The sequence below is a fragment of the Hemitrygon akajei genome, chromosome 32 (genome assembly GCF_048418815.1).
Source record: "Hemitrygon akajei chromosome 32, sHemAka1.3, whole genome shotgun sequence".
NCBI lineage: Eukaryota > Metazoa > Chordata > Chondrichthyes > Myliobatiformes > Dasyatidae > Hemitrygon > Hemitrygon akajei.
The window spans coordinates 5134293-5158863 of NC_133155.1; the positions used below are offsets into that span (position 1 = coordinate 5134293).

At 42.0% G+C, this 24571-nt stretch overlaps 1 protein-coding gene across 1 annotated transcript in view; it reads right to left on the reverse strand.

Annotated features, from left to right (window-relative positions):
• Positions 1-24571, reverse strand: part of LOC140719565 (uncharacterized) — a 155534-nt gene that overhangs the window by 73672 nt on the left and 57291 nt on the right. Inside the window, exon 5 of the mRNA XM_073034275.1 lies at positions 21596-21734. Coding sequence (XP_072890376.1) covers positions 21596-21734 — 139 coding nt within the window. The remainder of the gene's footprint in view (positions 1-21595; positions 21735-24571) is intronic.

The following is a 24571-nucleotide window of genomic DNA, read 5'->3' on the forward strand; positions in this document are numbered from 1 at the left end:
TGCTTGTGTTTAGAAGAATGAGGGGCGGGAGGTGGATCTCATTGAAACCTACTGAATATTGAAAGTAGAGAGTGTGTTTCAAATAGTGGGAGCATCCAGGACCAGAGGGTAAACAGAGCAGAGGGACATCCCTTTACAACAGAGATAAGAAGGAATTTCTTTAGCCAGAGGGTAGTGAGTCTGTGGAATTTATTGCCGCAAATGGTTGTGGAGGCAAGTCATTCAGTATATTTAAAGCAGAAGTTGATAGGTTCTTGGTTAGTCAGGACATCAATGATTATGGGGAGAAGGTAGGAGAGGGATAATAAATCAGCCATGGTGGAATAACAGAGAATTCGATGGGCCGAATTCCCTAATTCTGCTCCTAGACCTTAGGGTCTTCTGGTCTGCCATGTTTATGAAGGTTCGAGTTCAATGCAAATATTTCCTCTTTTACTTCTAAAAATAATAAGATGGATTAACACACACAAAATGCTGAATGGACTCAGGAGGTCAGGCACCATCTATGGAAAGGAGTAAAGAGTCGATGTTTTAGACCGAGGCCCTTCATCGTGCTTTCTTCTCTCTGTGCTGATGTCAGTTTAATGGAGCATCTGGTCTCGGGCTGAAATATCGACTCTTTATTGCTGTAGATGCTGCCTGGCCTGATGAGTTCCTCCAGCATTTTGTGTGTGTTGCCCTGGATTTCTTATTTCTACAGAAACTCCTGTGATTAAGATGGATTTCTGATTTTATTGTCCTGATTGCTGCTTTTAGCATTTCCACAAAAACTGATATTGAGTGAGTCACTTTCTGTGAAGCCTTGGAGATGGCATATTGTTTAATGTCAAAGGCATTAATATAACACACCAGCGAAATGTACTGTATCTTTGAATGGCTGCAGAACCAAGTGAGTGGGATTATTACACCATTCTTCCCTGCTTGTCATCATATTTTTGTTTCTGTAATCTAGCTGAAGGATATTGCTTTGGGATATGTTCACTCATGTGAGAGTGAAAGAAATCCAGTATAAGTAACAGAGACGGGACTATTCCAGTTTTCATGGTAGTAGAGAAGTGTTCCATTGAACTAGAGATTTAGTCTTTCTAATTATTTGGCTGGTTGAAACGTTGGGCTTATTGTCCCAGATGTTTCAAATTCAACCACAGTACGTGTTTAGTCATAGACTCATACTGCACAGAATCAGGCCAGTTGGTTAATCCTGACCAATATTTCCATTTAAGCAAATTTGCTTCCCAGAGAATAGTCCATATAAGTTGTCCCTCAGGTCCCTATTAAATCTCCCTCCTCTCACTTTGAAATCTTTTAACCAATTTCTTCCATTTCTGAACACTCCTTGAAATCCACCATTCAGTCTATGTTCTTGACCACTTAATACTTCCTTGGGGGAGACTTGTTGGGGATCTGAGAGGTTTTGAGTGTTTTACCATGATAAGGGTACTATACAGAATCAATTTTCTTATGGTTGTAGGACTGATGTTATTCTGACTCTCTTCATGAGGAAATAATCCCACTGTTGATACTGTTCAAACTCTTGCAAAAGAAGGGATACTTCAACCAGAGAGCAAGAGATATTGAGAGAAGCCATATTCGAAGCAAGGGCCTTAAGAGCATGTCAGAGGAAGGGGAAAAGCAACTAGACCATCCAAAGGACAACAACTTCAGTTTAATTGTTAGCCCCACTGAAGCTTGGCATACAAGGATCGGGGAATGAAATAAACTAGAAATCGTCACAAAAATGGATTACGTCAGGAAGTAAAAGGTTGAGGGATGTTCACAGCTCCTCACCTGCGCATCACCTCCCTCTGGTGCCCCTTCTCCTTTCTTTTCTCCCATCACTCAGTCTCTTCTCCTATCAGATTCCTTCTTCTTCAGCCCTTGACTTTTCCACCTATCACCTTCCAGCTTCTCACTTCACCTCCTCTCTCACACTCATTTGCTTTCACCTACCAGATTGCTCTCCATCTCCTCCGCCCTCTTTCTTATCTTGATTTTCATTCAGTGCGGAACAGGCCCTACCGGCCTTTCGAGCCGCACTGCCCAGCAAACCCCAACTTAATCTGACCCTAATCACAGGACAATTTACAATGACTAATTAACCTACTGACCGGTACATCTTTGGACTGCGGGTGGAAACCGGAGCACCTGGAGGAAACCCATGTGGTCACGGAGAGAATGTACAAACTCCTTACAGGCAGTGGCAGGAATTGAACCGGGGTCACCTGCATTGCAAAGCATTGTGCTGACCACCATGCTACCTTGCCACCCCAGTATATTCTGACTTCTTTCCCATTTCCAGTCTCGGTGAATGGTCTGGGCTTGAAACATTGACCGTTTAATCCTCTCCATAGATGCTGCTGAATTCCTCCAGCACTTTTGTGTGTGTCACTCCAGATAAAATAGTGCGGTTTCACAGCACACATCCCACACTTGTGCATGGGCATTCTTGCACTGACACTCACTTCCCCTGGGACACACACTCACTCCCCGAGGTGATTGAGTCATACCTTCAGTTGAGCAGGGTTCTCATGCAAGCAACGGAGGTGCACAGATTTTCAGCAGAGTTGCCGAGCAGCAGCAGAACAGAGAGGACCTCCGTACTTCCATCAAAATACTATCAAATGAAGCAAGCTCATGGACAGAGAGGGCCTCTGCACTTTCATCAAAATACTACCAAACAGAGCAAGCACATGGTGAATGGCTGCACCCAAGGAGGAAGTAAACACAATTAATTCTTAAGCTTTTGTTGATAGTTACAGAGTGGAAACGCAGCATTCATTGCTTCATTCTCGCCCCTGTTGTTCCAATCTGAGAACTTGCCTGAGGATCCTGTTTTGAATTGCACAGACTTTAAATGGAATCCAACAAAGCAACCCCTGTAATTACTTTCCAGCAACTCTGAATTCACTTGAAGTCTCTGAACTCAACTCTGAAGTCTCATTATAGAGAGTCCAGATCCATTTGATGTACACACAATCAGGTTTCCCTATCTGACCACCTGCAAAGAGGAGGTCACTACTGTGCAAATGAATCAGTTACCAAACTGTTCTGAAAATTGGATGCTCCACCAACCCTGTTTTCTTACACCTCTTCAATTTTCTTGGCACACCACATTAACCAACCAGTGCCCAAACTCTGCAATTTCATCCCCATATCTTACTATTTCACTTTTTACTCTTATATGCTCCTCACTACTTCACTCATTAACCAAGCTTTTGATTACTTGGCTTAAAATTCCGCCTCCTGTAGCTCAGAATCAGGATCAGGTTTAATATCAATGGATATGCCACAAAATTTGCTAAGTTTGCGGCAGCAGTTCAATGCAATACATGATAATAGCGAAAGAGAGAAACAGTGAATTACAGTGAGTACTGTGGTGCTAGAAAGTTTGTGAACCCTGTAGAATTTTCTCTATTTCTGCATAAGTATGACCTAAAATGAGATCAGATCTTCACACAAGTCCTAATACTAGTTAAAGAGAACCCGATTAAACAAATTACACAAAAAACACACTTGTCCATTTATTTATTGAGGAAAATGATCCAATATTACATGTAATTCATGGAAAAAGTATGTGAATCTTTGGGATAATGCCTTCTACAAAAGCTATTTGGAGTCAGGTGTTCCAATCAAAGAGATGAGATTGGAGGTGTGGGTTGTAGAGGTGCCCTACCCTATAAATAAAAGAACGTAAGTCAGGTTACTGACAGAGCCTGCTCTTCTCAAGAAAGATCTGTTTATGTGCACCATGGATTGATCAAAACAACTTTCAGAGGCCCTTAGAAGAAGAATTGTAGAGATTCATGAAACTGGAAAGGATTTTCATTAGTCCACAGTAAGAGAAATTGTCTACAAATGAAGGAAATTCAGTACTATTGCTACTGTCCCTAGGAGTGTGTGTTCTGCAAAGATCACACCAAGAGCACAATGTGCACTGCTGAAGAGGTGAAAAAGAACCCAAGGGTAACAGCAAAAGACCTGCAGAAATCTATAGAACTTGCTAAAGTCTCTGTTCATGTGTCCACTGTAAGAAAAACACTGAACAAGAATGGTGTTCATGGAAGGACTCCACAGAAGAAACTACTGCTCTCCAAAAATAAAACATTGCTGCACGTCTCAAGTTTGCAAAAGACCACCTGGATGTTCTCTAACACTTCTGGGTCAATGTTCTATAGACATATGAGACAAAAGTTGAACTTTTTGGCAGAAATGCACATTGCTCTGTTTGGAGGAAAAAGGGTTGATGGTGACCTTAAAATTACTTCAGATCTTGACAGATCCATTTTTCTTAGCTGCTGGGACACTGGTGTTACCCTTGGGCTCCACTCAATCTTGGAAAGTAGTCCTTCAGCCTCCATGCTGTTTAGCTCACTGGTTACTTTAACACGAACACTATAAGGAACCCAACGGGCTTTATAAAACTTTGCATTTTCATTTAGCACTATTTTACCCTTGATGTGTCTGAGTTTTCCAGTGCCATCCTTTAACACTGCTGTGGTATCTTTCTTAATTTGCTTTCAGTTGAGTTTATGGCAGGGGATGTAGCATTAAAAAATGGTGGATGGATCTCCAATTAAGTTGTAGTTGTCTCAGCCAGTTACAGTCCCACAATACTGGCCTTCTTGTTTTTACCACATACAAGCCCAGTATGGCTTGTTGGTTACAGTATTTCACTGTTCCGAAGGTTATTCCCACAGGAGTTATCTTTTCTCCAATATAAATTCTTAGTTAGATATCTGCAGGCTTCAGTTCAGTATCTTTGAAATGCCATTCAAATCATTTTGTGGAATGACTGAAACAGCCAAGCCAGTGTCCAATTCCAGTTTAATTAATTTGCCATTCACTTCTGGTGTACACCATATTTCTTGTCTATTGTTACATCTTCACAATATAAATCTCAAGACTACCCTGTCCTGTATCACACATGTCATTATCTGATATTTCATCAATAGTATACACTGTGGTGCTTTTTTTGAAACTGCAACTTGTCCATTTATCTTTTTTTCTCTTCACTGTGCAGTTCCTGTATTTTTGCCTGCCCAACATGCTCGTTGTATGCATTCTACATTGTTGCATTTTCTGCAAGTTTTGCTTTCAAACCTGCATTGATCTGGTGTATGTGAAGGCCTGCCAGAATAGTAACAGGATTTGTTCAACCTGGCTGGTTTCTGTCTAGAGCAATTTCATTCATGCTCACTTTCATTCCTGACTGCAACTCAATTATATCTGTCTGCTGTTTCTGTTGATGTAGCTACTTCAATTGGTCTTTTATATGTAAGTTGTGCTTCAGTTAGCAGCTGTTTTTGAATGCTTTCTTGTAAGACTCCACAAACTAAGCAATCTGTCAGTATATGGTTAGGTCCATCATTGAACTGACAATGCTCAGCCAACTTCTTCAATTCAGCCACATACGCTGAAATAGACTCCCATTCCTTTTGATTCCGCTTATGAAATATCTGTAATCAACAATGGGTTGGTTCTAAATGTTCCTGCATTACTTTCATAATATTAGCAAAGCTCATTTCATCTGTTTAAACTTTGAAGCAAACTGTATGCCTTTAAATCCAATGCACCCAGCAAAATTGGCACCCTCTTTTCCTCCAATTGATTTGAAATACTGTTCAATTAACTCAATATAAAACACTGAGTTATTTCTTATGCAATCGAATGCATCTTGCTTATTTATGATTATTATCACCTAGTACTGACAGTTTATGAACCGGTGAATTTGATCATTTCCTGCCTTTTTTCCAAAATGACAGTGTTCTTTTCCTTCCTGAAGAAACACCTGCTGCACTTTTTTTAAACTCAACTGTTTCTTGCAGCACTTTTTAAAAGAACAAACATCTTGATGTGCTTTTTTTTTGAAAACTCAAATGTCTTGTTGCACTTCAACAGGTAGTTAGTCATCAGATTCATTTAAAATTTCCACCATCATTCTGTTTTGTAACTCTAAAACCTAAAACTAATTGCAGGACAAAAATGGGAGACCAGGAGAACGGGTCTAAGTTTCATTTTTACTTTGAGCAATGCATACCCTTATGACATGATGTCATGATGACATATGCTTAATCAAACAATATATTTACAATATTAAATACTACTGAAATATTAAATACACAACAATGTTACTATGTTAATATTTTTTATGTGATGTATGTATTGTGTTCTGCATCTTGGCCCCAAACAAATGCTGTTTCCTTTAGCTGTATACATGTGTATGGTTAAATGATAATTAAATTTGAATAAACAAATAAATGTGAAACTTGAATCCTAAACAGGACTTGCTGCAGGTTTGGATACAGGTAGTGGAGTAATTGGATATAGCTAATGGTACGGTCAGTTCGAGGGTAATTGCTGCTCTTTTAGTTCGCTTGAATTGAGAGGACCGGATAGTATTTTAGCAACAGAAAAAAATATTGCACCGTTAGTGTATCAACCAATGAACTTTAACACAACAAAATCCGGAAGCACAGAGGCCGTAGAATCTTCCCCACCTTGGTGCAGTGTGAATGTATTGGGTACACTGTCTGCAAAGCTGTAAAACTCAAAAGAAGATTTTAAGCGCTGTCTGATGTAGATATGTATGGGTACTCTCCCGTACACTAGTTACACTGTATCAACCTACTCTTCAAAGACTAGCTTGCTTTCCCTCCTAGTCTCCACAGCAAAAACTTGCTGCCAATATCCGCGATTTGGGTGGTTGGTTCCTCCCTCATACGAAAGAGGAGATACTTCCAGCCAGCAAGATCGATTAAACACAATTTATTTTATTTTTAATGGTGCACATTTAATTTTAGACCAACGGTTCATAACACACACTTAAAACTATCAAGGATTTCTGCATTGCAAAAGAAAATCTGAATTACAAATGATTTGTAAACTACAAAGAAATTCCAAACATAGGTACAATTCTTATCAATTAAAAGAACATACCACAAGTTGCAGATGAATGAATCGTCGATGCAGAAACCAGAGTTAATTCTAATTCTCCTTTCTTTCACCCTGTTTTTCTGTCACACTCCTTGTTATTTCTGACAATTCCCACTAAACTCTAGCATTTATACTGTTTTGCCACTATTCGGCATTATTTGCATGTGATATTTTTCAATTACCTTTGCTGGGACAAAGTAGTTCTCACAGATGATCTTACAGCTTTTGAGGACAGAGATTCCAGATACCCAAAATTAATGCTACACAATGTGGGAATACTCTCTGAGTACTCAAGTATCCTAACAGTCAATTGGCCAATTGAACAGTCAGCTCTTGCTGTGGGCCAGCAGCCTCTGCTCTATGGACAGTGCTGTTTGTTTGCCAAGCTATTCTTTCAACTTCAGGCCAATTAATGCTTGCTAGTTACATCAAGAACTGAAGTCCTGATCTTGCTTACAATAAGAAGCTGAGCAAAGAATATTGGTTACAAGTTTAACCTTGTCACAAACAACTCGGATCCTTTGGAAAGGCTATGCTGCTGTACTGGAAAGCTGAGATTGGCAACACGCCTCTCAGTCCTGGAAAATGAATATCTATCACAGCAGCTTGGCACAGGAGACAGCCCATGTCCAGAAGTGTATTAAACACCATTAACATTCTGAGCTAGAAATTTGTACCAAGTTGCCTGAAATGCCACTGCTTAGGAAGAATATAACAGGTCACCGTGCATTGTGCACAGCAGAACAACCCTTCTTCAAAGGACTTTCCTCTGTTAGCTCCTCCACTGTGGCAGAGGAGATCAGTTTGTAGATCATAAACACAAAAACATGCTGCAATAGCTGGAAATCCTGAGTCTCTCTCTCTCTCTCTCTCTCTCTCTCTCACACACACACACACACACACACACACACACACACACACACACACACACACACACACACACACACACACACACACACACACACACACACACACACACACACACACACACACACACATCTACGGAGAGGAACAAACAGCCAAGAAGTTTTGAATTGTATGTCACAGTGTGGTGGGTTTGGAGTGAGGTAAGAGTCACAAGAGTGGGGTGAAGAGCTCCGTCACAGAGGATCAGGGTTACTTATGTCATTGATTGTTGCAGTGGTATGAGGTGAGCCAGGTGAGTGGGCCCTAGGGTGCTGTTTAAATCTGGAAGCAAGAGCCCTGAGAAGGTCAGTAGCAAAGAGTAGCATCAACAGATACCTTAAAACCTGTGGAATGAATCTAAATTTTGAACAGGCCTCACACACAAAATACTGAAGGAACTCAGCAGTTCAGGCAGCATCTATGGAAAAGAGTACAGTCGACATTTCAGGCCAAGACCCGTCTTCCGGCCTGTTTCCATGCCGACGGCCCCTACATTCTCAGGCCTTGTACGTGCAAAAGAAAATGTTGCCAGAATGTAATATGCATAGTGTTTGACACAATTTCCCATTCCCAGCACCAGCACAGGATAACAAACACAAAACGCTGGAGGAACTCAGCAGGCCAGGTAGCATCTATGGAGAGGAATAAACAGTAGATGTTTTGGTCCTAGACCCTTCATCAGAAATGGAAAGGAAGGGGGAAGAAGCCAGAATAAGGTGGGGGAGGGGAAGTTGGCAGGTGATAGGTGGAACCAGGTGAGAGGAAAAGGAGATGCATGGGGAGGGGAGGTGAAGTGAGAAGCGGGAAAGTGACAGATGGAAGAGGTAAAAGTCTGATGAAGAAGGAATCTGATAGGAGAGGAGAATGCATGGCAGAAATGGAAGGAGGAGAAGCTCCAGAGGGAGGCGAGGAGAAGTGAAGAGTTAGAGGGGAGCCAAAATGTGGAATGGGGAGGGGCAGAAGCACATGACTGGCACTCACGTAATTTCTGACTGAATTTACAGAACTATACATGGAGCAGTCAGGTTTTTAATTAAGTTCACTTGCTTGTTACATTATATCAGGGAAATGTGATACCAGGTCATTCCTTAGTTCTCGACGGCTATTTCTACAGCATATTTGTGCTGTGGGATTCAGAGACAAGTGAGCAAGTAACATTAACTGGGGTCTGACACCCTGTACTACACTGTGATGTGTGGGTGGAAGGATCCCAGAACCCTCTGGATTAAGCAGCTTTGATGTCAGAAAAGGAGTTCTGAATTGATGTGAAAAATATGAAACCTCTGGTGAAATTAGCTCCTTTTTTTCCTGTAAGGATGTTGGATCCTTGTTGAGTCACTTGGCTGACATTTAAAAGTACCTTGTTCTATAAGTTTCAATGTATCCAGGTTATGAATGAAAATATCTGTATCAGCACCTTTCTAGAGTGGCAGGGTGTTGCCAGTTAATTGGAGTCTAGTTAATCACATTTACATTATGAAATTCTGACAGAAACCATATTAAACTCCCCTCAGAGTTGTGCTGAAAGGAAGATTCAACCTTTTAGCTTTCCCAATCTGCTGACTAGAACAGTATTGTCATGATAACAAAACACACACAAAATGCTGGAGAAGCTCAGTAGGGCAGGCATCACCTATAGAGAGGAAATTGTTTCGTTCCAGCCTTGTGTGGGAACAAGTATAAACAAAGGATGAGTATTTTTATCAAGTTATCGGAGAGATGGGAGCTGTATTAATCAATACTCTTTCTGCTGGACTCAGTAAAATTAGTTCCTTGTCTTATAATCATAGAGTCATAGAAAAGTACAGCACAGAAACAGGCCTTTCAGTCCATCTAGTCCATACTGAGGTATTTGAACTACCTACTCCCAACAAACTGCACCGGGACCATAGTACTCCATGGCCTATCTATCCAAAATTCTCTTAATCGTTGGAATCAAGCTCTCATGCACCATTTGTGCTGGCAGCTCGTTCCACACTCTCACAACCCTCTGAGTGAAGATGTTTCTCTGCATGTTCCCCTTAAACCTTACCCCTTTCACCCTTAACCCATGACCATTTGTAGTCCCACCCAACTACAATGGAAAAAAGCCTGCTTGAATTTACCCTTTCTATATCCCTCATAATTTTGTATACTATCAAATTTCCTCACAATCTTCTACTCTCCAAGGAATAAAGTCATAACCTATCAACACACACAAAGTGCTGGAGGAACTCGGCAGGCCAGGCAGCACCTATGGAAAGGAGTATAGTCAACGTTTCAGGACGAGACCCTTCGTCAGACTGGAGTAAAAATGATGAGGAATCAGAATTAGAAAGTGGGGAGAGGGTTTGAAGGAAGAAACACAAGATGATAGGTGAAACCAGGAGGTGGGGTGGGGGTGAAATAGAGCTGGGAAGTTGATTGGTAAAAGAGATACAGGGCTGGAGAAGGGGGGGGGGGGGGGAATCTGATAGAAGGACAGAAGGCCATGGAAGAAAGAATAGGGGGAGGAGCACCAGAAAGGGGCAATGGGCAGGTAAGAGAGGGGAATAGGAATGGGGGATGTTGAAGGTGGGCATTACCTGAAGTTCAAGAAATCGATGTTCATGCCATCAGGTTTGAGTCTGCCCAGACAGAATATAGTGTGTTGTTCCTCCATCCTGAGTGTGGCCTCATCATGACAGTAGAGGAGACATGGACAGACACGTCAGAATGTCCTCACCTATTCAATCTTTTCTTATAACTTAGGTCCTCCAGACCTGGTAACATCCATCTAAATTTTCTTCTTGAGCACAAAACTGAACTGGCAGGTCCAGAGAGAGAGGTTCATTGTTACTTATTTATTTGATTTTATTTAGAGATGCAGCACGGAATAGGCCTTCCCTTCGAACTGTGCTGCCCAGCAACCCCCAACAACCCTGATTTACCCCTAACCTAATCATAGGACAATTTACAATGATCAATTAATCTATTAGCCAAGATGTCTTTGGACTGTGGGAGGAAACTGGAGCACCTGGAAAGAACCTACGCATTCCTTACAGAAGATGCTAGGATTCATCTCTGAACTCTGATGCCCTGATCTTTAATAGCGTCATGCTAACCGCTACACTACTGTGGTGACCTGTAAAAGCACCCAAAGCACCCATTTTTATTAGGAAAGAGTAACTTGGAATGTTGGTGAACAGAGCTCAAAGTTTAAAGTACATTTATTATCGAAGTATGTATACATTATACAACCTTGAGGTTTGTCTCCTTACAGGCAGCCACAAACATTCCTGTATATTAGTGAAGGAGTACTGCAAAGTTCAACCTTCTTTAGGTAGATATTCCAGTGCAACAGGTTATCAATACAACCTGCTTGGCGGTCAGGGCAGAGCAGGGGATGGGGTTGAGTGCTGGTGTTGGATGAAGTTGCAAACAAAGCATTCTGATGACAGATTGGAGCTGAGAAAGCCAGGTGAGGAGAAGGAACGAGGAATTCCTGGTCTATCAAATCTGCCGGACTTCCATCGAAGGCACCAGAAGTGAGAGTTGGAGCATTTCTGTAACCTGAGCCACCTCTTAATGCAGAGAAGCTTAATTAGTTGGCTGGCATTCTTGAACCAGTCAGCTGTCACCCTCTGATAATGGTGAGGTGAGATTGAAAATGAAAATGAATTGTCCTGTTATAAACCTGGAGGAACAGGTTTACATGTATACACCACAAGCAAGCAAATTTGATGAGACTCTTCTGAAGTATATCCATTTCTCCAGGGGTTAGCTGAACATTATAATGTTGAAAGCTTTAATACATCCTTTTTTTCTGGCAAAGGGTCATATCAAGTCTTGGTTTTATTATTGCAATTTGAATCTGCTGCTAATTATAGATGTTCAGCAGCCAGATAGTTTTCAAAGTTGCTCTCTCAAGGACTCAACCTTTTCTTGAATTTGAGTAGTACATTAACAATAGTAACATACTTGAAGGCAATAAACAATTAAAATTTGACACAGAACAGAAACTCAGTGGCCACTTTATTAGGTACACCTGTGCACCTGCTGGTAAATGCAAATATCTAATCAGCTAACCCAATGCATAGAGGCACGCAGCCAGTGAAGAGCTTCAGTTGTTGTTCAGACCAAACAGCAAAATGGGGAAGAAATGCTATCTGAGTGACTTCGACTGTGGAATGAGTGTTGGTGCCAGATGGGGTGGTTTGAGTATTTCAGAAACTACTGATATCCTGGGATTTTCACACACAGCAGTCTCTAGAGTTTACAGAGAATGATGCATCAAACAAAAAAATGTCTAGTGAGTACCAATGCCTTGTTAACGAGAGAGGTCAGGGGAGAATGGCCAGACTGGTTCAAGCTGACGGGAAGGTGACAATTCCTCAAATGACTGCATGTTACAACAGCGGTGTGCAGAAGAGCATCTCTAAATGCTCAACACATCGAACCTTGAAATGGATGGGCTACAGCAGCAGAAGATCATGAGTATACACTCAGTGGCCACTTTATTAGGTACCTCATGTAGGTACCTAATAAAGTGGCCACTGTGTTTTTACAAGAGGTATTGGATCAGGCACCTTAACCCTAGTGAAAGATATAAATTTTAAGATACATCTTGAAGGACTCGAGTGAAGCAAAACGGATTAAGGAGAGAAATACAGAGCTAACCACCTAAGCAATTTGAAGGGCAGCTGAAATGGAGGTGCAGAGAAAATGAAGAAACATGCGAGTTCAATTTCAATGTTTAAGAGAAATTTGGATATGTATATGGGTGGTAGGGGTATGGAGGGCTATGGTACCAGTGCAGGTCGATGGGAGTGGCAGTTTAAATGGTTTGGCACAGACTAGATGGGCACAAAGGGCCTGATTCTGTGTTGTACTTTCAATGACTCTATGACTCAATGCAGTACAGCAAAAATGAAAGAATGCTGAGTCATCAGAGGTTAGTACAAAGAATGGGGTGAGAACTTGGATGAGTGTGAGAGCAGGGATGAGATTTTTTTAATTGAGGCATTGATTGGTCAGGAATGGGTTAAACAGAACACGCAAGTGTCCGCTAAGCTGCTTCTTCAGTTTGCTAATGGAGCATCACAGTTCATCTCCTATCCTTGCAGTGATTTCCTGTTTCACCCCATTGTCCCAAGTTCTGTTCTAGCACTGCCGGCACAGAGCTCTTGTTTTTCTGCATAATCAGGCCCGTCAATTCCATTGTGGTCAATTTTAGTGTTGGATTGGGAGAGGTAAACTTGGAAATTCAAAATGCACATCAGCATATCATTAAAATCCAGGAGGCTTGTGGACATACCTCTTCATCATTATGAGCCGTGTCACATAAAGAAGTTCATCATGGATTCATGGGATTGAGGATGAGGAATCTTGACATCAACCAATTTTCCAGACAGTTATTTGCCATCAAGTTTTTTGATGATTATGTGGTGATTTTTGCTAAAAGTTGAATTTAAATTTTCATTATTAATAATATAATTTTCTGTAGTTCTGGAAAAAAGGATTTGATGCTCCTTATGGACTGTTTCTATGATTATCTGAATATTTTCAGGAAATATTTTATGTTTTACTTTGGTATTTGCGTTGAAATAAGTTATTCAAAATGCTCCTGATATCTCTTACTGTGATTACTCATCATCATGAGTTGTGTGTATGACATGGGCGATTGTGGTCCATGGCCAAGATTGGTCTTGGCAATTTTTTTCTACCAAAGTGGTTTGCCATTATCTTCTTCTGGGCAGTGTCTTTGCAAGACGGGTGACCGCAGCCATTATCAATACCCTTCAGAGATTGTCTGCCAGGCGTCAGTGGTCGCATAACTAGGACTTGTGATGTGCACCACCTGCTCCCATGGCTTCACGTGATACGGATCGGGGGTGGGGTAGGCTTGCTCAAGGATGACCTACAGGCTAATGGAGGGAAGAAGCATCTTACACCTCCTTTGGTAGAGTCGTATCCCCACCCACCACCCAGCCAGATCATTGGAGGCATTTAAAGGGGAATTAGACAAATAAATAAATGCCAGGGAATTGAGAGAAATCTGGAGCTAACACAGAAGACAAGGACTGGATCAGGTAATAAGGTATCATACTGAATGAGAAGTTTGGTGGCCAACCCCCGTTCCCATTTTCTTGTAGCTTCTGGTTATTTCTGCAGTGGCAATAGTAAGAGGATTTAGGAAGAAGCCAAGCATATGTGTTGGGAGATCAAGACAGCAGTTGAAAAGACAAAGCGCAAAAAGATCAATGATCTTTGGTGAAGGTGCCTCCTGGTTTATAGCAATTATGGTTCAAATATGATTGAACTTTACATCCAGTTTGAGAGATAGAAGGATGGGCTCAAGGTCAATATTTTACAATTAACTAAGGGCAACTGTGAAGGCACAAAAGCAGAATGAGCTAAACTGAACTTGCAAATTAGGTGAAGGCATTAAGTCAGGCAAAATGCAGCAGCAGCTACTTAACGGGGATCTTTCAGAGTGCACGTGTCAGATACTAGAATATGAAGGAGAACCAACAATCTGTGGTTAACCAAGGAAGTTAAGGGTGGTATCAAATTTAAAGGGAAATCACGTCATTGTAGAAAGATGGGCAATCATTATTTTCTGAGAGAATCAAGATCCTTTGAATCTCTTCCTCAGGACTGTGAGGGCAGAATCTTTAAGTGTTGGAGTGGAGATATGCCTCTACCAAAGAAGGTGTAAGGCGCTCCTTCCCTCCGCTAGTCTGCAACTCATCCTTGGGCAAAGTGTAGCGCCTGCTTATTGCCCCCCCACCCACCATTCAGGGTTAGGTGAAGCCATGGGAGCAGGTGGTGGATGATCGTATGAGCAGCTAGTGCATGTCACAAGTCCTGGTTAGGCGACCACTGACACCAGGCAGACAATCTCCGAAGAGTATTGATAATGGCTGGGGTCACCCATTTTGTAAAGACACTGCCCAGAAGAAGGCAATGGCAAAACACTTCTATAGAAAGATTTGCCAAGAACGACAGCAATCATATGACAGGGCACATAATGGTGATGAAAGGCAGAGATAGATGGGCTCTTGATAAGTAAGCCATGAAAAATGACCAGGAACAGGGTGTTATGCAGAGTTCAAAATACAATCAGATCAGTCACAATTTTATTGAGAGATGGAGCAGGCTCGAGGAGTAAAGGAAACTAATCTTATCCCTGTGCATAGTAACATAATTCTTATGTTGGCATGTACCGTACATAAGCCGCTACATTCCTTTGGAAATTACTCATTCTTGTGAAGTGGCCATTGCTAGAAGGCCAGCAATTAGTAAGCAAATGATTGTGAAATGCTTTACTCTCCAGCACCGACAGTGTTGTGAAATTAGATCCACCGTGCTGAGCACTGGCAAGTCCCCTGCCTGATTTTGACCTGGTGATAACAAAGGAACGGAGGTGCAGGATGGAGTCTGACCTGGAGAGAATTCTGCAGATGGTAGTAGTGTTCTTGTTCACACACTGACATTGCCATTCTAGGTGGTAAAGACTGTGGGTTTCGTAAGTGCTACTGAAAAACCAATGTGGGTTGCTGTGAAAGTGTACCCTGCTGCTGATAGATGGTGTAATAATTACAGACTGCTTTGTTCTGACTGGTGACTTTACCTGGAGGTTGGTTAGAAATTTCATCAGTAGAGGCGAGTGCACAGTAGAGTCTATATCTATTTGCTTATTTATTTATTTATTATTATTTTTTCTTTTGTATTTGCACAGTTTGTTGTCTTTTGCACCTTGGTTGTTTGTCCATCCTGTCTGGTGGGGTCTTTCTTTGATTCTATTATGTTTCTTGGATTTACTGAGTATGCCCCCAAGAAAATGTCTCAGGTTTCTATATGGCAACATATGCAAACTTTTACAAATTAACTTTGAACTTTTAGCCTTTGGCACAGCATAAACCATGAACTGAGAGTTCTACATAACAAAAGTAAAACAGTAATCTCGAGGGATCTTCGTCATCATCAAATTATTTATTGTTTTACTTATTGAGATACACCGCAGGGTAGGCCCTTCCAGCCCTCCTTTGAGCTGTGCTGCCTAGCGACTCCCCTGATTTAACCCCAGCCTAATCACAGGACAATTTACAATGACCAATTAAACTACTAGCCAGTGTGTTTTTGGACTGTGGGAGCACCTGGAGGAAATCCACGTGGTCACAGGAGAATGTATAAACTCCTTACAGGCAGCAATGGGTGTTGAACGCAGGTCACCGGTACTGTAAAGTGTTCTGCTAACCACTATACCTCACCTTCAGAAAGGGAGACTAAATTATCCATTTTAGGAGATTGAAAAGGACATCAATATCCCTCGATATTGAGAAAAGGCCAATAATTTTGTTGTAAGAGACCAGAAGTTGAGAAAATCGTGCAGTTCTTTTGCCAGGTGCAGTTCCACAGATCAGTAGCAAATTGAGGATTGCTCCTTCCCCTTTATTCCATGGTTTACTGTCCTCTCCTATCAGACTCTGTTTTCTTCGACTCTTTACCCTTTCTACCCATAATCTCCCAGCTTCTCTAATCATTCCTTTTCATTGCCCCTCCCTCACTTACCCACCTTCCTCCACACCCGGACTCACCTATCACCTGTCAGCTTGTACTCCACCCCCTCTCCCCACCTTCTTATTCTGATATCTGCCCCCTCCATTTCCTGTTTAGCATCAACAGTCTTTCCATAGTCAATGTCACTTAAATCACATTTCTTCTCTATTCTGATATCTGGGCCGAATAACAACTGAATCTCTTCTTCTAACTTTTAATGGCAGTTTGCAGTCCATCTTCCAGGTGCATTACTGCCACCAATTGAACTGGAGTGTGGTGCAGAGAGCTGGGAAATAAAGCCCCCACTAAGTTCTTTATCAAATGAAATCTAAATTACCTATAGCTTATAAATAATAAAAGACAATACTGTGAATTAAAGTCACTTCCATAACTTAAAAGTTTTTAAATGAAAACCGTCCACCCCCAAAGCTAGTAGTGCAACCTGCATTTGCTTTCTTTCAACCTTATATGCTTCCCATTGTAAACAAATGTGTTCAATGGTTTCATAATGGTGACAGAACCTACACACCCTTGTGTGATAGTTTCCAACAGGATACAAGGAATAATTAAGCATAGTATGCCCAATTGTAAACCAAGTCAATATAATTCCTTCCTTTCTTGCCTTACCTCCTTCTCCCATCAATCCAACAGTTTTATGTATTCTGTAAAGGCCTCTCCCCTTATACCCATGATCCCGTAAGTCTTGCCATAATCCCCTAATTCTTAGCCCCACCAACCCACCCCTTAGCTTCTGATTTGCTAAATGGAAGGTCAAAATCCACAGATGAACTTTTAACAGCTTTTTTGGCCACTCATTCCCCTCAGCACCTCTATGAGCTGGAACCCATAAGAAGCAGACATGAAGACCAATACTTTGAATATGAAATAAAATTTGAAGAGCTTCTAGCAGTAAATCTGACCTACTGCTAGAATGACCTGTTTTAAGTCTAGTCAAAACTGAAAGGGGATCTGAACAAATTATCTTTGCAAGAACTGAATCTCTTGACCGTGTCTGCATGCTTTTGTACAATGAATTGAAGCCACATGTCAAGCTGATTAGGTATTCACATTAATGAGCAGGTGTTCCTAATAAAGTGGCTACAGAGTGTGTATAAACAAGTCATTTATTGTGCTCCTGTTTGTGAATTAGAAAAATACCTGTCAGCATTTTTATAGATATTCTCACCATTACATCCTCATCTCACAATAATCACCACTGAAACTCCCTATTATTGTCAGAAAAGCTTCATATTTCAAAACAATTATAAGTTGTAATTTGATTTGTCAGCCAGTTGGCATGAGAATCCAAAATCAGGGTGTGGAGGAGTCCACTGGCGTATGAATTGGCAAGTGCAGCACACACAGGGGATCATCCATTTCCACTTCAGTAATGCTGACAGATTTTGCTCACCTATCACTGAAATCATCATCCCTGCTTTTGTTACCATGGGGCATAATAACTCTAGTGCATTCCTTGCTGGCCCACTACTTTACCCTCCAGAAATGCAAGTTTGGCCAAAAGCCTGTTAGCTGCGTCCCTAATCACGCCAAGTTCTATTAACCTTCATCCAGCCATTCTGGTTTCTAATCACCACTCCAATTTGGAAACACTAACCCTCATTTTTTAAAAAATTCCTTACTTTAAGGTCTTCAGCCTGAGACTTCTGTGATCCGACAGTCATGTTTTCCTGCATCCATCCTCCACCTCCAGGAGTCACATCAACTCTGGAGTTCTCCCTCAACTGCCCCCCCAACCCACCTTGTTCATTTCCTTTAAGGTAAGCCTTAACTATTGGAAAGAAAAGTAAAGGAAAAGTAACATTGCAGACCTAGGGGGATGTAAAACTTTAGGTTCAAGGGTATATGAGGTACAAGTTTTTTTACTCAGGGTGCTGTGCATGCCTGGAACACACTGCTTGGTATGGTGGTAGAGACAAATACACTAGAGGGGTATAACAGATAGAAACGTGAATGTAAGGAAGATGGAGGGATATAGACATGGTGTAAGTAGGAGGAATTAGTGCTTGAGTGTTTTTGATTTTGCATTTTAGCTGGTTCAGCACAACATCGTGGGCTGAATGGCCTGTTCCTGAGCTGTACTGTTCCATGTTCTATGTCCTAAGCTGAAAAAAACAAACGTGTCAATATATTTAGGTGAGGCAGCATGTGTGAAGAGAGAAAAACATTAATGCTTCAAGTCAAAAACGTTTCATTCAATAGATGACGTCTCAAGTCAATGAAAGACCATTGACTCAAATAATTAGCATTGTTTTATTCTCCCAAAGGTTGATGCTTGACCTTCTGGGTACCTACAACCTTGTTGTCCTCGTTAAAGCATATACCACTGACCAAAATCCTAACTTCTCCTCAAGGCTTGCTGACAATTTGAATAGTGGTAAATGATGTTAAAAAATACAAGTTGTTCTTTTACGACAAATGATGTGCTTTGATATATTTAAAGGTTCAGAGTGACATCTGGTGGTTTAGTGCCAGATGAAGAATCAGCTGCATAAATTAGAAAGGCAGAAGCAACAGAGATATCGTGATCAGCTTCAGCGCTGACAGCAAGGATGATTGTTGTGTTTCCCTGTTCTCTCTGAAGCTCTGAATATCTACGGGCTCCAGCTGGTTAACAAGAGTTTGAAATTAAATTGGACACTATTATGTTGGAAACTGAATTTTTATTAAACCACTATTTTTTTGGTTTCTAGTTTAGGATAGCTCATTTTTGTTCCTATTGTCACGAGCACTCACACCAACATTTTGTTTTATATTTCATTGAGATCGAGCACTGAGTCAGCCTTTCTGAGGCATTGAGCCACGTAGCCCAGCGACCCCGATTTAACCCTAGCCTAATCTCGGGACCATTTACAATGACTAATTAACCTACCAACCGGTACATCTTTGGACTGCGGGAGGAAACCGGAGCACCCAGAGGAAACCGGAGCACCCAGAGGAAACCCACATGGTCACAGGGAGAACGTACAAACTCCCCACAGGCAGCGGTGGGAATTGATCCCAGGTCACCTGTCCTGTAAAGCGTTGTGCTAACCATTATGCTACCATATTGCCTCTATCTCCCCCTGCAACTGGCAGAATATCAGCTGGCATTGCCTTCCACATGGATCAGGCATCAAAACCCCTTTAGTTTCACCATTCCTAAACTCTGTTGGCCAGTTATCCTGCTGCCTTTAGATACACACACCTGTTTCTTCCACATCTTACTTCATCTACAGGCCCTAGCCTACAATTTCTGTTTGCCCAGTCCTCAAGCTATGGCATCATACAGACCACGGGGAGGCTTCCCCTTTCTGCTCTGGTTCCCAGATGAACATTAAGCCCTTTCCCCATTATCCTACTTCAAGCTTCAAAGGTTAGATTAAGCAACACACGCAAAATGCTGGAGGAGCTCAGCAGGCCAGGCAGCACTGTAGCCATGAATAAACTGCTGATGTTTCAGGATGAGACCCTTCTTCAGGACTGGAATGGAAGGGGGGAAGATGCTAGAATAACAAAGTGGGGGGAGGGGGAAGGAGGATAGCAAGAAGGTGATAGGAAAACCAGGTGGGTGGGAAAGGTAAAGGGCTGGAGAGGAAGGAGCCTGATATGAGAGGACAGTGGACCATAGGAGAGAGGGAAGGAGGATGGGATCCAGGGGGAGATGATAGGGAAATTAGATTAACCTCACTCTTGGGAGTCACTGTCTATTCCCATCCTGAAAAGCTCCCCCACCAACGTCTTTGTCATCTCCTGACATAGTGGGGGACAAATATTGATGTCAATATGGAGCTGAGCTGCATTACTTTTTGGAAATACTCGTGGGACCAGAGACATTTCGGAGCTTCAACTGATCAAAGGATAGCACCTCTAATACTGCAGCATTCCCATGGTTTTGCAATGGGAGCAGACCCTCTGGTCCCAGGGAACATCAGTGGAGACAAAACAGAGCTGGTCTTTCAGGTCAATGATGTTACAATCAACCTGATGGCCAGCTATCGACTGGTTTCTCTCTCATTAGATGCCTGACCTGCTAAGTGTTTTCAGCATGTTCTAGCATGTTTAAAATATTTTGACCAAGCAGAATAGAGGTAATATTTCTGGTCCATGTTGGACCTCCAATTCACAAACTTCAGACAGAGGCTCCTACTAGAGCAGAGGTTTTTAACCTGGGGTGCATGAATGGATTCCGGGGGTCCGGGTACTTGGATGGGAAAAAAAACTTACATCTTTACTTTCATTAATCTCTAACTGAAATTTAGCATTTCCTTCAATTATGAATGTAGGCAACAAACCACAGTAGTATTTGCAGTACCTGTGACTTTGTCACCAATAGAAATCACAGACATTTTCATATTACATTACAGTTGTTACAAACATCTCAAAGTATCATTTACTGCATGCTCATCACCACTTCGAAATGATGGTGGTTATTAGACTTGCCACTAATTGAACGTGATCGAGGTTTCCTGTCTGCAGACACTCGTGCAATGTAGCTGGCCAACTATCAGGCAGTGCTGTGCCCAGTGGTTGCTCAGCCGCTGAGTGGGCTTTGCAAATCAGGATTTCCAACACTTGCAACCATTAAAACAAATAAAAAAATTAAAATTGCTTGGATAACCAACATGACATACATGTTGCATTGTCAAAGACCACCCCAGTTTCATGTTCTTATTCCAGGTAAGTAACAACAGCTTCACACTGATATGTCTTGAAAAAAAATTAATTTTAACTTACCTGTATTTTAAATGTTTAGTCTTATTTAATGTGTTAACAAAGAAGCACATATTTTACTATATCACTATTTGTTTTTTGGTATTTTGATAACTGGATTTCAATATAATTTGTTTCTTTTGCAATCCTATGCATTTTATTTTATATATTTAAATACATTATTCTGAGAAGGGGTCCATAGGCTTCACTGGACTACTGACGGGGATCCATGGCATGAAAATGGCTGTAAGCCCCTGTTCTAGAGCAATGGCTCACGGGCCAGATTGCTAATGGTGAACATCTACCCCAGCCAGACCTGCAACTGAAGTCAGCACTTGCCTCTTAGACTCTCCTCTTGGACCTGAATGTGGGGAGTGTTCCAGCTGGTATAATTTACCCCTCCCAAAACCCCTTAAAAGAGCCAAATCTGCGGCATTCTCGAAAGGAAAGTAATGCTTTGTTTAGCATTCCAGGAAGAGACCCATTCTCTTTGCTCATTTATACTATTGCCCTCCTTCAATACCTCTGACTTTTGAGTGGGGTTCCAGTAGGAATCTTCCTCTGACTCCATGTCCAAAGATTTATCCATCCCATCCGAAGGATCCAGATGCTTTTTTTGTGAACCCCCAAACCTCTGTTTCCTCTGGCCCCAGTTCAAATACCTGAAATGAAACAAAATGGAGAAACCTTAAGGTGTTTGATTACTTCACCGTGAAGGTGAAAATTCTCTTCCCCTTTGAATCAGCCTTTAAGGGCTACACAGATGAGAAAAATCTTACGAATCCATGGATTTCCTTTGTGATTGGACGTATTCGCAGATGCGTCATTATGACACCTGCTGCATTCACCAGCCTCTCCTCTGCCACTGGTCTCTGGATATCAGCACTCTCACAGCACTGCACCTTCATAATTGTACCATTAGGCACATTCAATCCCATGATAACCTCCCTTCCTATCACAGATAAAGCCCTCCGAACGATTGAGCACATCTACATGAAACACTGTCGTGGGAAAGCAGCATCCATCATTACAGATTCCCACCACCCAGGACGTGCTCTCTTCTCATCACTGGCATCAGATAGAAGTTACAAGAGCCTCAAGACTCGCACCACCAGGTTAATGAGGAGTTATTACCCCTCAACCATTAGGATCTTTAACCAAAGGGGATAACTTCACTTGCCCCATCATTGAAATGTTTCCACAACCTACAACTCACTTACAAGGACTCTTCATCTCACATTCTTGATATTTATTGCTTATTTATTTATTAATATTCTTTCTTTCTTTTTGCACACTGGTTGAAAGCCCAAGTTGATGCGGTATTTCATTGATGATGTACACTTGCTATATAAAAAAAAGGAAATGAAGGAAAGAGGAAGCATGCAGGTCAGAGGCTGCGCTACAAAGATGTACTCAAGTGCCGTATGAAGAACACTGACATGAATGTCAACACCCAGGAGAAAGAGGCTTTGGACAGAAGAAGTTGGCGCTGCGTTGTCAAGAAGTCAATCCCAGCTATCGAGGAGAAAAGGCAGAAGAAACATGAAGCAGGTCATGAACGCAGACATTCGGTGCTAGACCAGTCAAATCACAAATGCTTTGCATTTGTGGGAGACGGTGCCGATCTAATGCTGGTCTTATGGCCCATAAACATGCCTGCAGAGACTAAACTGTCAGCACAGTCAACATCAAAATCAATGGACAGCCAAAAATGACGCTATAAATCTACATGAAACACTGTCGTAGGAAAGCAGCATCCATCATTAGAGATTCCCACCACCCAGAACGTGCTCTCTGCTCATTCGTGCCATCAGGTAGAAGTTACGAGAGCCTCAGGACTTGCACCACCATATTCATGAGCAGTTATTAGCCCTCAACCATCAGGCTCTTGAACCAAAAGGTATAACTTCACTCAGCTTCACTTGCCCCATCACTGAACTTTTCCCACAACCTATGGACTCACTTTCAGGACTCATCATCCCATATTTTCATTATTTATTGCTTTTTATTTATATTTACATTTACACGGTTTGTTGTCTTCTGCACTCTGGACGAACCTGTTACTATTCAATAGTTTTGTTGAGTATTCCCACAAGAAAATTCATCTCAAGTTTGTGTAGAGGGACACGTCTGTACTTTGAATAAGATCACAGCTGATTTGGTCATGGACTCAGTTGCACCTTCTTGCCTTTTCCTCATTAATCTGAATTCCCTGCTATGCAAAATTCTAACTAACCATGTCTTAACTATATTTAATGAGGTGGCCTTCATTGCTTCACATGCAGAGAGTTCCACAGATTCACTGCTCTCTGGGAAAAGCAGTTTCTCCTCATCTCCATCCTAAATCTATTCCCCCTAAATCTTGAGGCTCTGTCCATAGTTCGAGACTCATTTGCCGGTGGAAACAATTTTCCTGCCTCTCCTTTATGTTTCAATGAGATCTGCTGACAATCTTCTGACTTCAGCGAGCACGCTATCAGGTCACTGAATCTCTCTTCATAGGATAACCACCTCATATACACAATCAACCTGGCTTCCTTTGTTCTGTATCCAAGGACAGTTTGTCTTTCTTCAAGTAAGGAGCTCAGAACTGCACACAGTACTTCAAATATGGCCTCACCTGTACCCTGCACATTTGCAGAATAACATTCCGGTTCTTAAATTCAACCCCTCTGGAGGAACTCAGCAGGTCAGACAGCATCGATGGAAATGACTAAATTGTTAATGTTTTGGGCCGAGACCCTTCTTCAGGACTGGAAAGGAAGGGGGAAGATGCCAGAATAAAAGGGTTGGTGCAGGGGGAAGGAGGGGTAGCTAAAAGGTTCATCAGGATCTCGGCCTGAAACTTTGACTCGATTGGTTTCCACTGAGGATGCCTGACACGCTGAGTTCCTCCAGCATTTTGTGTGAATTGCCTGGGATCTTTCACTGCTGTCACTGCTGTGGACTAGATGTCACCTTGGAAGTTAGGGGTAAGATTCCAGTGCTTGCTGAGTGTGAATGGACTGCCTTGGCTGGTACACATGCCACCGTAATTCAGACTGGCCGTTGAATTCATCATTACGACCGGAACAAGATTGCCTCCATTTGGAGTCCTCCAATTCTGTAATTAGATATTTAAGGGGTCAAGGACATTGACTTTCTGACCCACATACATTGATGTCTACCTACTGATAGCCCTAAGTGGTACCTAGGGGCTGAGGGGGCTTTAGAAGGGGATTGGGAACAATCAGTCCTAACCCCAGCTCACAGTGGCAACAGTTCTCAGTAACAAAGCAACACACACAAAACGCTGGAGGAACTCAGCAGGTCAGGCTGCATCTATGGCAAGAAAATAAACAGTGACGTTTCAGGCTGAGACCCTTCTTCAGGACTGAGAAGGAAGGAGGGAGGCGCCAGAATAAAATGGTGGGGGGAGAGGGAGGAGGCTAGCTGGAAGGTGATAGGTGAATCCAGGTGGGTGGGAAAGGTCAAGGGCTGGAGAAAAAAGGAACTGATT